At 41.9% G+C, this 15,000-nt stretch overlaps 1 protein-coding gene across 5 annotated transcripts in view; it reads left to right on the forward strand.

The window, feature by feature from the left end:
- Positions 1–15,000, forward strand: part of OSBPL1A (oxysterol binding protein like 1A) — a 181,469-nt gene that overhangs the window by 42,632 nt on the left and 123,837 nt on the right. For 3 of the 5 annotated variants that reach the window (XM_084779756.1, XM_084779758.1, XM_084779757.1), the window contains exons 10-13: positions 1,189–1,262; positions 1,369–1,432; positions 8,839–8,937; positions 11,648–11,770. In XM_084779756.1, the coding sequence (XP_084635882.1) occupies positions 1,189–1,262; positions 1,369–1,432; positions 8,839–8,937; positions 11,648–11,770 (360 nt within the window). Of the gene's footprint in view, positions 1–1,188; positions 1,263–1,368; positions 1,433–8,838; positions 8,938–11,647; positions 11,771–12,188; positions 12,205–15,000 lie in introns of those variants that run through there. The other 2 variants (XM_084779759.1, XM_084779760.1) reach the window with 2 other exon arrangements.

Genomic DNA, 15,000 nt, shown 5'->3' on the forward strand with positions numbered 1-15,000 from the left:
CAGTCCTGGGAGCTATAGTTTCCAGGCAGCCATGTGGCCACCAAGGCTGCAGTGCTGTGTTGCCATCATGCCTAGCATAATGTTCTGCGTGCCTTTACTTTCCTCCTCCCCCCCTGCTCAGACAACTCTCTGTTCCTGAGCTAGACCCCCAGCCTAGCTTGGGTTTTTGGATCTAAGTGTTGCTATAAAACACCCATCCTTGTGTAGTCTCAGGATACCTTACAGGTTATTATGAACTAGACTTTTGTTGTGAAATTGTTTTGCTCTGTTGTACCTAATGTAAATCTTAGTCTTCTGCGCTAAGCTATGGTGTCAGTTAGCTTAAATGGCTTAAATGCACTAAAGGCTCACTTTACTTAGTTTTTGAGTGGTTCTGGGAATTGAATCCAAGGACTTCCATATGCTAGGTAAGATGTCCACAACAGAGCTACATTCTCAGCCCTTAAATAAATATTTTTATTTATAATATTTTCAAGTCATGATGGGCTTATTGGAGTATAACTCTCATAAATTGAGGAGGGTCTCTGTAGATGATTGAGACCTTAGAGCTTACATTGTAAGCCACTTTTATACTCTTGCATTTCAAGGTATCAATCACTGTATTTAGGCTGATTGTCTGTGCTTTAAAGTGAATAAGTTTAACAGGAGTAGAGGGAATTTTTTTTTACTAAGTCATAATTGCAATATTATTTTTGTTAAAAACATCAAATTATAGAACACTTCAGAGAAAATTAGTTTCTGAATTATCCTGGGAAGGACATCTCCTGGTTGTAAAATTTCTGTGGGTTTTAGAATTCAGTTATTTTCTAGAATCAACCACGGTAGTGCTTACCATCGTTTACATCTGTAAGCAGTAAATAGGTTTAGGATAATTCTCTTCCTTAGACATTCATTCACAACTGTGAGGAAATTGTGTTCAAAGCCCAGAACTGCCATTTTCTATAAACAATCCTGAGCCATGAACTGTGACCTGAGCAGTGTGGCATTGTGTCTGTGTCACCCTGTAGTGAGGGATGTGTTGTCATCACTGCGTTTAGTATCCGAGCTCAGTTTTATTACTGTTTATTGTGCAGTCCTCCTGTCTAGGTGGAAGTCTCAGATACTTCTGTATCCACTTAGTTACTTTTCTCAGCTGCATGTTTGAGTCCAGATGCATCAGCATGGAAAATTTTTGTCATTTTCCTGTAGAGTTCAAGATTTTTTGGCTGGAGATTATTCTGGGTAGTACTAGAATACGGAGTCCTTTCCTGGTATAGGAAACAGTAAGTATTATACTTATAATTACTAAATTTAAGAATATAAATTTAAAAATATTAGAAGTTTCCATGTAGCTCTTTTCTTTGTCTTGATTTAATTTTTGTCTTGAAGGCCTGATGCAGTCCGTAATGTTTACCGCCAGGGATGCAAACACCTGACTCAAGCGGTGTGCACGGTAAGATGAGACCCGTGTGCTCTGTACAGACTGTGGAGTTGGCTGCAGTGCATTGTCCAAATCATTGCACAGGGGAGAGTCCATGGGGTGGGTGGCCTTGTGTCTTCACATTTGAGAACAATTGAACTTAAAGAGTGTCTGCTTACGTGTGTGTGTGTGTGTGTGTGTGTGTGTGTACGCACACGCACACACCTCAACTTGCTTATTTCCACGTGTGGCAATAGAAACAGGTGATCTAGACAGAGCTGTCAACATTGGAGGTGCACGTGTGTCTTATTTATGAGTAAATCTGGATAATTGGAGCTTTTCTGGATTAAAATGAAAATTAAAGCCTGTGTCAAAATGAGACTTTCATGTTCTTTGTACTCACTCCAAGCGGTTTTATTTTTACCATCCAGGAGAATGAGATTTCTGTATTTACTAATTGGGCTAACCTGGTGCCCAGGCATACTTAAGTCCAGTAGGGTTGTCCCAATAGCGTTACAGCCGATGTGCCCTCCAGTGCACACCTCTTGCCTCTCCCCACATCAGAACACTTGGGATCAGCTGTACTCCCCTTTGAAAGGTTGCAGGCTGAGTGAACTGCCCCATCAATTCAGAACACACTTGTGAGCAGGTTGGGTCCATTCACAGGCCCTTCCCTCCTGTCCACACTGGACCAGAGGGCCTGTGAGATGCTCTGTGGCTGCTCATCATCTGCCTTGTTTTCTGCTGCTGCCTTCCTTCTTGCTTGTTTTCTTCTCTTTCTACCTGTGATTCTTCTACCCGTGCTAAGGACTTTATTCTACTGCAATCTTTTTATTATTTTATTATTCAGAAAGCAAACTTGTTAGCTTCTCCCCTCTCACTTTTTTTTTTTTTTTTTTTTTTGGACAGGGTTTCTCTGTGCGGCCTTGGCTATCTAGGACTTTCTCTGTACACCAGGCTGGCCTTGAACTTACATCAGTCCACCTGCCTCTGCCTCCCGAGGGCTGGGATTAAAGGCAGGTGTCACCACGCCCAGCTCTTCCCTCTCACTTTTGAAACTTGATCTTTAGCTTCTGTGGAATTGACCAGGTCCTGCTGTGTTACACCTTTGTGTATTCCGTGACCTCTGATTTCTTACGTAGCTGTCTGCTTACAGAGTTCTCTGTGAATTGTATCAGCATGAGCTAAAGAGACTGCCTGAATACTCACATAAATCAAGCTCTGTTCGACTTCTACTTTCCTAGGGTAGACACCCAGGTTGATTGGGATCTTTTATAGACCTGTTCCTGGCCTTAATGACCTTTAAAAATTACAATAAAACATCTATAATATAGAACTTAACATTAACTGTTTTAAACTGTATGGTTCAGAGTCATTAAGCATGCTTAATCATTCTGCTAGTTGGAAGAGCATCTAGCCCCAGAAGCCTTTTCATCTTCCCAAACGGACGCTCTGTTGCACACAGACTCCCCACACTCTCAGCTGCCACCACCCATCATTTGCTTCCTGTCTTGATGACCTTGACCACTCCAGGTGCCCTGTATGAGTGTAATCAGGTGTCTGTCCTTCTGTGACAGGCCTGCTTCACTTAGCACAGTGTCCTCCAGATTCTTCCATGTGTGCCATGTTATCAGAATTTCCTTCTTTTATTTTTTTCATTAAAAGTTATAATTGTAGGGTTGGAGAGATGGCTCAGCGGTTCAGAGCAATGTCTGTTCTTCTAGAGGTCCTGAGTTCAATTCCCCACAACCACATGGTGGCTCTCAACCATCTGTACCCTCTAATGCCCTTTTTCTGGCCACAGGTGTATATGCAGATAGAGCACTCATACATAAAATAGATACAACCTTTAAAAAAATTATAATTGTAGAAAAAGTATATTATATAATTTACCATTTTAACTACTGTCAGTATGTGGTCCAGTAGTCTCAAGTGTATTTAGTTTGCTGTGAAGCAGGTCTCTGGAACTTTTTTCTTTTTTTAAATATATTTTATTAATTTATTCATATTACGTCTAAATTGTTATCCCATCCCTTGTATCCTCCCATCCTCCCTCCCTCCCATTTTCCCCTTACTCCCCTCCCCTGTGACTGTGACTGAGGGGGGCCTCCTTCCCCTGTATATGCTCATAGGGTATCAAGTCTCTTCTTGGTAGCCTGCTGTCCTTCCTCTGAGTGCCACCAGGCCTCCCCATCCAGGGGACATGGTCAAATATGGGGCACCAGAGTTCGCGTGAAAGTCAGTCCCCACTCTCCACTCAACTATGGAGAATGTACTGTCCATTGGCCAGATCTGGGTAGGGGTTCGAAGTTTACTGCACGTATTATCTTTGGCTGGGGCCATAGTTTGAGCAGGACCCCTGGACCCAGATTTGCCCATCATAATATTCTTCTTGTAGGTTTCTAGGACCCTCTGGATCCTTCTATTTCCCCATTCTCCCATGCTTCTCTCACCTAGAGTCATAATAGCCAGAACATGGAAACAGCCTAAGTGTCCCTCAGTAGAAGAATGGATAAAGAAACTGTGGTACATATACACTATGGAATACTACTCAGCTATTAAAAACAAGGAATTCCCGAAACTTATGGACAAATGGATTGAACTAGAAATGATCATAATGAGTGAGTTCACCCAGAATCAGAAAGACTCACATGGTATATACTCACTTATATCTGGACACTAGCCCAAGGGGCATGTCCCATGAAAGTCTTCACTTACCAGGAAAGTGGGAAAGAGGGGAGGACATCCTACTGGGACTCTAGGTGAGAACCTTTTTTTCATATGCTTACTGCATATTCCTCATTTTCTGCCTCCTCAGACACCAATAAGCACCATCCTGCTTGCTGTTTTAATGAGCGTGATTATCTTGTGTGCTTCATAGAGGGGAATCACAGCATATTGGTCTCTTGTTGACTAGCCCGATCCACATAGTGTACCTTAAGCTTCGTCCATGTGGTAGCGTGTAATCAGATTTCCTCTTTAAAGAATCATATTCCTTCGTACACATACCACATTTTCCTCATTCATTATTCATCTGTTGGTGGACATTTAGCTCTTTCAATTTCTTGAGTACTGCAGACAATGATATACGAACAAGAGTAGAAATTACTTTGAGAATATATGCCTAAAAAGAGACATGCTGGTTTGTATTGTGGTTCTCGTTTAATATCTTGAGGAGCCCCTCTGCCGCAATAGTTTGACCCTTGGCTTTCCTGCAAGTAATGCTGGAGGCTTTCACATCTCGCTGTCTGCCCACTATTGTTGGGGAGTGGCCATTCTCACGTGTGTGCTGTGGCAGCTTATTACAGGGGGTTTGCCTTTCTCTATCTCAGTGGTGCGTGGCATATTTTTAGGTGCTCTCTGATGATCTGTGAGGGATTTTTTGAAGGATTGTCTACTGAAGTCCTCTGCCTGTTGTTTGGTTCAGTTGGTTGGTTTTTGTTTAGGTGTCCTTTATGTATTGTGAATGTTCTTACACAAAATGGTAACTCAGAGCGGCATTTTTGTTTGGCTGATGGTGTCCTCTGACGTACAGAGGATTTAGATGTCACCCGGTGTGAAGTGCTGGTTACCCTGGTCGTATCTGCAGCAGTGCTTTGTTAGGACAGCAGTTCAGGCACACTGTCTACAGTTTCTCTCCTGTAGTTTTCTTTCATGAAGTTCATAATTCGCGAGCTGATTTGCTTAGAGTTTTAAGGTGCAGGTTCAGCCACGTTCTTCTGCCTGCTGTACTCACACCATTTTTGAAGATTGCCCCCCTCCCCAACTAAGTGGTCATGCTTTTTAGAAGTCACTTGATTGTGCATGAGGTTTGTCTTACTGTATTGGCTCATGTACCTGACAGTGTCACACAGTTTTCTTCACTGTGGCTTTGCAGTGTATTTTAAACTGATAAAGTTTATGGCCTCAAACTTCATTCATCACTGACAAGATTGTTTTGGATGTTTGTGGACTGTTGAAAATCATGCATATTTTATGATGGGCCATAACTTGTGTATTTTGTATGCTGTCACTTGGTCTTGTTTCATCCCGCAATATTTACTGATTTTTTTCCCTTTAATTCCTATGTACCCTGTGCCCTTCTTTTGGCTTTTGCAATCCTCCCCCCCCCACCTCTGTAGGGTTCCTTGAGCCTTGATGGTGCTGGTTGGGGTTTTATGGTGGTGATGCTGCCACAGATGTTCTCTTTATGGCATAACTTTAGATGTCACTTCCTCTCATCACTTTGACCACTTGTGAGGCTCACAGCTACTACTGCCCTTTGCAAAAGGAACCTTCTTTTTTCCAGACATGGTTATCAACAGTAATCTGTGAGAGCAAACACAGTTGTTTAGGAAGTAAGTTGATGGGCCTCTCATGTCGCAATATCTTCTCTACGAGGGCCCGTGGAATACCCAGACATTGTTTTTCCACCATGTTTACAGTGTCAGATGAGAATTCCCTCCTGTGGATCAGGTCTAAGATCTAGTCAGAGGATAGTTGGTTTTTGTCCACTGTACCTGTGGGAAGAGCTTGTCTGGCCTGTCAGTAGTGCTGCACATGAGGTCTCCAGCTGGGTCAGACCAATCTGCTGCCTCTTCCCCAGCAACATCATAGCACCCGCCAGCATCATGGCTGCCACCCAACAGGGAGGATGCTTCATGTAACCCAGGCGGGTCACTGGGGATGGGAGGATAGGTGACCTTGAACTCCTCATCTTCCAAGTGCTAGGACTGCAAGCATCCACCACCGTGTGTGGCATTAAAGAACAAAACAAAACAGCAACAACAACAACAACAACAAAATCCTCAAGAAAAAAACAAAAACCAACAACAACAAACCGAAACAAAAGAACTCAACTTTTAGTTGCGTGAATTTAATTTTTTTTTCATAGTTTGATGGGGTTTTGTTTGGATTGAACCCAGGGCCTTGTATATACAATCACAGCTTCTTTTGTTGTTGTGTTTTGGTTTTTGGTTTTTCGAGATAGGGTTTCTCTGTGTAACAGCTCTGGCTGTCCTGGAACTCGCTGTGTAGACCAGGCTGGGACTGCCTCTGCCTCCCTCCACCTGCCGCTGCCTCCCAAGTGCTGGGATTAAAGGCAAGAGCCACCACCGCCTGGCCTATCATAGCTTCTTTTTTAAAAAAATATATTTTATTAATTTATTCTTATTACATCTCAATTGTTATCCCATCCCTTGTATCCTCCCATCCCTCCCTCCCTCCCATTTTCCCCTTACTCCCCTCCCCTTTGTGCCTGAGGGGGACCTCCTCCCCCTGTATATGCTCATAGGGTATCAAGTCTCTTCTTGGTAGCCTGCTGTCCTTCCTCTGAGTGCCACCAGGCCTCCCCATCCAGGGGACATGGTCAAATATGGGGCACCAGAGTTCGTGTGCAAGTCAGTCCCCACTCTCCACTCAACTGTGGAGAATGTCCTGTCCATTGGCTATATCTGGGTAGGGGTTCTTATGGTTGAAATATATAATAGTGAGATCAGTCTTCTTTGCTAACAAGCCTTTAAACCACATTTTACTATTTGTAGCTGTTTTTGTTTCACCCCACTAGCTTTGCTAGGTTTTGTTGCATTATCTTTTAAAGGATTTTCACTCTCATTTAAAGGATTACTGTTGTGATTTTTGCTTAGGGCCAGTAAATAACTCTAAAAAATTAAAAGTGTGATGTTTAACCCCCAGATAATTAGGCTTTTTTTTTTTTTGTTGTTGTTGTTATCTTGTTCTTGATTAATAGTTGCATTTTGGTTCACTGATGCTTGTTCAGTGACTTTACTTACAGGCTGTAATAATAGTGCACTTGTGCCTGACGCCACAAAGATACACGGCTCAGCATTAAGAGCATCTGTTGCTTTTGCAGAGAACACTGGTTTATTTCCTAGTACCATGTTCTGGCTCACAGCTATCTCTAACTCTACTACCAGGGCATCTGGCACACCCTCTTCTGACCTCTGCAGACACAAATGTGATGCACACATGCAAAAAATCCATACACATTAAATAAAACAAATCATAAAAAGAATAGTTATTGTTAAGTAAAATGTCTTATAAATACACGTTGAGTCATGGTGATAGTCACATCATTTGTTTTCTCTAGTTCATTGCTAGTTATTACCAATTGTTGAAGCATTAAGATCCTTATGCATGTAGAGTTTTATACCTGTGGCTGTTACTGATTTGATGATGTTTTCCTAATTGACATTTTGTTTTGAAATTGATTTTTGTCTGATGTTAGTATGACCAGCCTGCCTACCTGTTCATTTACTTTGAATCTATCTTTATCTCTCTTCTGTCTCTTGCAGGTGGTATTTTTTTTTAGTTCCTATTGCCATTCTGACAGCGTCTGACTTTTAATTAATCATTTTGAATGTGTTTTGCTTCCTTCCTTTCTCATGTGAGGCCCTTTCCAAGATATCTGTGGTATAATGAGTGCTGTGTTCTGGAGAGTGGATTCTGTTCCTTGTCTTTATTGAGTCATTTTCTTGGCTTGTTCTGTTGTGTAAACTCCTGTGTTTTGAACAGAAACTCTGGTCTCAGAGTGGCCTTGTCTGGTGAGTTGTTTTGAATCTGTGTTGCTGTGCATGTGCAGCTGACAGATCAGTTAGTGACCTGACTGGACTGACAGGGGCTCTCCAGACTGTCTTTTGGGGGGATGGTCCTGCTCTCTTGAGTGTTTTTTGGCTAGCCAGCTTTGCCTTATTCATTCTCAAAGATGACAGCTGGCTGTCCCACTGTGCCTTTGTAGCTTCCATTTCCCGGTGAGGGTGTGGGAGAACACCTTGGAGGTGGGAGTGACAGCCATGCCTCCTGATTGTGGCTCCTCCAATAGAGTCCTCACCCCTTGTCTGTGGATGGTTGCTGCCATTCCACTTCCTCCTGTGTGGCTTTGTTTTGGGTGGGGCAGCGAAGGGTCCCTTCGGCAACATTGTTTTATAGTTGTTTCCTGCTGGCATTCCTGTGGTCTTGCCTTGGAGCAGAAGTTCACCCCTATGCTTTTAAATCCCCTCCATTTCTAGTTTTTTATTAAAAATATAATTATTTCTAATTCTTTTTATCTCCTTTACCACTTCATCATCATCCCTACTTACCAGTTATTCCTATACACTCAGCTCAACTGTTTGCCACGAAGAGAACATTTGAGAGTGGTATGAAGAAATTGGAGCTTTGTTATTTTATAGCCCGATTACATACTAGCTGATACTTAACAGAGAGCAAACCAGTGGCCGCTGCATGTTTTCCTGGACCGAGCAAGGCCATGGCAGGACTGGCGTGGATAAGCTGCAGTGCCCTGAACTTCCTCGGATCCCCGGCTCCCTGACTTTTATCAGCCTTTCACAGTGTTCAGCTGAGTGTTGCCACATTATGCTAGGATGTTGAATGTGTGGTGGATGATTTCAGGGGCTCTGTTTCCAGCGACTGACCATTGCTTCCTGGCTTCTTGTATCCAGGTGAAGCCCACAGACAGCTGCCTCTTCTCTGTCAGATGCTTTGATGACACTGTTCACAGCTTCAGGGTTCCTAAGAACAGCCTGCAGCAGCCAAGAGAGGTAAGCTCGTGCATGGTCGCATGTACCAATCCCAGAACTTGTGTTAACAGCTAAGAGCTTGTTCATTATACTTATTCAAGATTTACTTATTCATTGGGAATGTAAGCCAGTAAGATGGCCCAGTGGTAAAGAAGCCGGCCACCACACTTGGTGATGTAAGTTTCATATCTAGGACCCATGTGCTAGGGCAGGCATAGACATGGAAATGAATGCATAAATATAACTGAAAACTTTTAAAATAGGTAAAATTTATTTATTTGTGGTGTGTGCACCTGTGTCTCTCTCTCTCTCTCTCTCTCTCTCTCTCTCTCTCTCTCTCTCTCTCTCTCTCTCTCTCTGTGTGTGTGTGTGTGTGTGTATGTATAGCTATGTGTGTGGAGGTCACAGGACAAGTTTTGGAAGTCTGCTCTTTCTCTTCCACCTCTATGAAGCAGGTTCTTTGTTTTCTGCCCTCTGTGTTCTTCAGGCTAGCTGGCCTGCATATCCCTTAATTTATAAGAAAACTACAGTTTGGGAAAAACTTGCCTAAGGGTATGCAGTGTGTATGTCAGCCACTATGGAGTTGAATCCACCTGATCTGAATCTAATTACAGTATAGACTAAGCCTACTTCCTCCTCCCTCAATTCCTCCATCCTCCTCACCTTCCTACCTACCCATCCTTATCTAAAATCTAGGCTGTTTCCAATTTCTGGCTGTTATGCATAGGGCAGCAGTGAACATGGCTGAGCAGGTGTCTCTGGAGCAGGATGTAGAGGCCTTTGGGTGTGTGACCAAGAGTGGTGTAGCTGGATCTTGAGGCAGATCTATTACCAGTTTCCCCTTTCCCCACATCCTCACCAGCATGAGGTGTCATTTGTTTTATTGATCCTCGCTGTTCTGACTGGTGTAAGATAAAATCTCAAAGTACTTTCTATTTTCACTTCCCTAATGACTAAGGATGTTGAACATTTGTTTAAATGTTTCTCAGCTATTTGAGTTTCATCCTTTGAGAACTTTGCTTAGTTCTGTATGCAGTTTTATAAAATGGGTTATTTGTTTTCTTGATCTGAGGGTTTTTTTAAAAAAACTATTTTTGTATATCACCTCTCTCTGATGTATAGTTGGTAAAGAATTTCCCCCATTTTGTAAGCTGTTGTTTGCCATTAAAAAGACGTTCAGCATCATGAGGTCCCATGTATTGGCTGTTGTTAGTGCCCGTTCTATTCATGTCTTGTTCAGAAAGTCTTTCCTGTGAAAATGAGCTCAAGCCTATTCCTCACTTTCTGTCTGATCTCATCCAGAATATCTGGTCTCGTTCTTGATCTATTGGGAGTTGACTTCTATGCAGGATGCTAAATATGGATCTATTTGCATTCTTCTACACCTAGCCATCCAATTTGACCAGCACTATTTGTTGAAGATGCTGTCTTGTTCTTAGTGTGTATTTTTGACTTCTTTGTAAAAATTCAGGTTTACATAGGTGTGTGGACTTACAAGGGTCTTCAGTTCAGTTCCATTGATAGTTTGTCTGTTTTTATGCCAATACGATGCTGTGTGCTCTGTAGTACAACTTGAAATCTGGAATAGCGACACTTCCAGCAGTTCTTTTATTATTCACTATTGTTTTAGCTATCCTGTTGTGTGTGTGTGTGTGTGTGTGTGTGTGTGTTACTGGAAGCAAGCTGTTATAGGACTAACAGTAAGTTTGGAGATTATAATGGGGACAGGAGGATAGTGAAAAAAATCCCCTGAGTCCTGCAGAGCGGCCTCTTGGCGTTCTCAGTAGAAGGTGTTTCTGGGGATGGTCATCTGATACAGAGGAGGGAAATGGGCTGCAAGAGGAGTGAGACTGAGGAGAGCCCCCTAAGCCTGCTTTGAGTAACACTCTCATGTAATCCAATCAGGATACACTTTGCAGAGATTCATGGTTCAGTGACTTAGTGGGAAACTGAGATTTCTTACAGTGGAGCTCATAGCCTTAGCTTTTGTTTAGAAAACCTGGTAGTGTCTAAAGAGTCTTTTCCCCAAATGGTTTGCTTTGGTTCAGCAAGGAGCCCTGTGTAGCTGAGTTAGGACTGCCTCAGTGTTTCACAGAGCTGTAGGAGCTGACCACACAGTGCTGCCCAGGGACAAGGGAGGGTTTCTAGTCAATGTTTTCAAATTAGTTTTCTTTTTTAAAAGAGTTGTGAAATAATCGGGTAGTAGGCTTTCTTAAAGTGATCTAAGTTTACTGTGTGTATAGTTTTATGTTAACTTTGGAATGTTGTGTCCAAGCCTTTTGCTGTGCTGGAAAACAGTCATCTTAAGTGGAAATTTATTCATTGCTTAATTTCTAAAATATATTTAAGTATTGAATAATACATATATGTATAGATGATATTTCTATGTTTTTAAAAAATTTTTTGAGGCAAAGTCTCTCTTTGTAATAGTCCTAGCCATCCTGCAGTTTACTATGTACACCAGTCTGCCTCGAACTCACAGAGATCTGCCTGCCTCTGCCTCCCTAATGCTGAGCTTAAGGACATGTATCACCACACCCGGCTATAGATGATAGTTTTATAAGCACTAGGAATATCTTTTTATACAGACAGGTCACAGGCAAGAAACACTCAGAATGTCACTGTGGTGCTTTTTTTGCCATAGCTATTTCTTCTATGTAAATTTAATGCTTCAAGATTATTACTATTTCTTTGGAGTGGAAATTTTTCTGGAATTTTTGGTTTGTTTCAGAAGTGGCTGGAAGCAATCGAAGAACACTCTGCCTACAGCACTCACTACTGCTCCCAGGACCAGGTGACTGATGATGAAGAGGAAGATGCAGCTTCTGCTGTGGACCTCAAGGAGTCCTTAGCGGTGAGCAAGCCACCGGCCAACCTTTAGAGCTTACTTGACTGTGCTTTCTATTAAGAGGTGTGGTTTTGAAATTACGAATTTCTGACAATACTGCTCTTGGTACAGTTAATTCTACTGACACACCTCTGCTATGCTAGTGCTGTGAAATGACTTGGTGCAAATGCTGTGATGTCCCGAATCTGTTTTTATGTCAAGTACACTTTGCCTCCAGTAGGTGTGATATGGGGAGTGGGACCCGCTCCCCTTTATGACTTCACTGCATATTTCAGAGTTTCAATAATGCAACCATAGTGACACCTTTCGTGGCCAGTAGTTTCATTTCCAGCTGCTTCAATGTATAACAGCCACTGCTTAGGATAGGGCAAAGCACCAGTAATGAGTGGGGACCGTCCTTGCCGGAAGTGACAGCACTGCCCTATCATTCTTCACAGGAGGTATTTTTTGGGGGAGAAGATACTAATTTTCTGGCTGTGTCTTTTAAATGCATCTTGTTTATCAAAAGGTGGTAAATTTTGGTGGATCTGGAAGAGTTAGACGACCAAAAAGACACCTGTTTCAGTATAAATAGTTATCTCAAAACACATGAATTTTCCTAATAAATTTACCATATGGAAATTAAGTGGATTATTTAAAGGATTTGCATCTTTCTCAGTAAACAAGTCTAATAAAATTAAGTTTATTAATGTCTGCAGAGTTCCATCCACGTAGCAGCCTCTAATCTCAGATGAGCGAGGGGTGCTAGGCGCCATCATTCCTGATTTTAATTTCTGATAGAACAGCAAAGAACCTGGACTCATCCATGATGATATTTGCTAGATCTGTTGATGGCTGCTATATCTATACTATTTTAGAGTGTAATATGTAATTTGTTAGCCATAAACAAAATTCTTTTTTTTTTTCCAAGACATGGTTTCTCTGTGTAGCCTTGGCTGTCCTGGAACTCAGTCTGTAGACCAGGTTGGCCTCCAGCTCAGAGATCCGCCTGCCTCTGCCCCTCCAGTCAGTGCTGGGATTACAGGTGTGCGCCGCCACCACCTGGCTTATAAACATAATCCTTTGACCAGTGAATTTTAAAAAATAACATCTACCACCTTGAGATGCCAGTTTTCAGGGGTCCAGCACCCTTTTCTGGCCTCTGTTGGCACCTGTACTCACCATACATGGACACGTAGGAAGACACAACCATACATAAATAAAAATAAATATTTTTAAAAAGAGACCTGGAATTTCACCCAGTCGGCACGTGAGAAGAGACACGATGTCAGTGGTGTCTGGAGATGACCTCAGGTGCTGAGCTTGCTAAGGCTCTGCTGTACTGACAAGGGGCTCAGAGCCCACGGTAGGATGTGCAGTGTGTGGAAGCTGAATAATCAATAGCACTTTACAGTGTGTCTGAGGATGACCTTCCAAGTGCTGCTTCTCAGTTTACCTGCTTTCTGAGTTGGACATGGCCATATGTATCAGAGTGGCAGTGCTCCCAAGTCTGTACAGCAAAGACTTTGTTCAAAGAACTACTATACTTTTTGAGTTCTCTCGAGACAAACAGGAATTCACCTCAAAGCAGAACCTGGAGAGGTTCTATAGAAGCCAGAGTCGCTATTTCCCAATCCATGTTATAGAATCATCTGCTGAGTCTTCAAACCTCTCAAGGTCCTACAGAAATCGAAAACTACCCTTTAATCCTGCATGGCATGACAGTCTAAACTTCTGTAGATTGTTAACATGAAAGTGCCAAATAAAAATCTCCCAGATTTAAAAAAAGAAAGAGAGAGAGAAAGAGACCTGGAAAATAGGGAATATTTAAACACATGTGACTAAACGTTAAATAAAAATTTAAAAATCGTGCTAAATGCTTTAAAATTTAGTCCATATTTTCTATGTTAAGAGAATGCCTTCCTATTTATCTGTCTCAATATGAGTGATAAAATGTATATGGATTTATAAAGCAATCAATATCTTCTATGATTTTGGTCATTTAAGGCATTTTAAAAGGCAGTCATATGTAAAATGAAAATGTACTAGCTTCTTTACCATTAAGACACATGTTTAAAGACAATTTATTTTAAATTTGTTTTTCAAATTTTCAGGGAGGTTAGCAGTTTAATTGTACATTGTATCTTATTCCTTTTAAAACATTTTTCTTTTGACTTCAAAACTATCGGGTTTTTCTTTTAAGTTATGTGTAGTGAGTGTCTGAAGTCAGTGAGCATTAGCCAGTGTGAAGTTTGTTCAGCGTCAGTAGGTTACAGACATCTCTGTCCATGGAGCTGGGATGGTAACTGAGAATTCTGATTCTTAGTATCTGGACATTTGCTCTAAACAGGTGAATTCTGAGCTGGGCCTGGTGGCATACACCTTTAATCCCAGCACTTGGGAGGTAGAGGCAGGCAGATCTTCGAGTTTGAGGCCAGCCTGGTCTACAAAGTGAGTCCAGGGCAGCCAGTGCTATTACACAGAGAAACTTTGTCTTGAAAGAAGAAGAAGGAGGAGGAGGAGGAGGAGGAGGAGGAGGAGGAGGAAGAGGAAGAGAAGGAGAAACCCAGAAGGATTTTAAAGTGATCTTTGAAGTATGTTTGTATGGAGCTTAGGCAGATGGACTCAGGATACCTTTGAGTACATTTAAAAGAAATTCTGGTGCCAAATGATGGAACAAATTTATTTTTGGTGTCTACAGACACAGTGAGGGAGTGAAGTGACCTGGGATTAACATACTTGAATTATCTGAGTCATTCGAATGAACTACAATTTAATCTTGCTCTCTTAGCATTCCTTTCTACAAAAAGTAAATTTATAAGGCGTTTGGGGCATGGTATATGTATTGAAAGAATAACCATATTCTATGATATTTTCGGGTTTTTTTTTTTTTTTGGCCTCATTTCATCATTCCTCAAACTGAGGACCTCTTAAAAAGTAAAAAGAGTTTCTGCCAGCCTTCATCATCCCATTGAGGGTGAGGCTGGAAGAAGAATTACTTTTCTTTCCAGGTCATGTTAGTTTTTTGTTTGTTTGGTTTGGTTTGGTGGTTGTTGTTTTTGGTTTTTCAAGACAGGGTTTCTCTGTGTAGCCTTGGCTGTCCTGGACTCAAATTGTAGACCAGGCTGGCCTTGAACTCGCAGGGATCCACCTGCCTCTGCCTCCTGAGTGCTGGGATTAAAGGTGTGCGCCACCACTGCCCAGCAGGTCATGTTAGTTTTAATTATTCTGTGAATATCTACATAACATAAGACAAT

The sequence above is a fragment of the Acomys minous genome (assembly GCF_964271855.1).
Source record: "Acomys minous genome assembly, chromosome: 4".
In the NCBI taxonomy this organism is placed as follows: Eukaryota; Metazoa; Chordata; class Mammalia; order Rodentia; family Muridae; genus Acomys; species Acomys minous.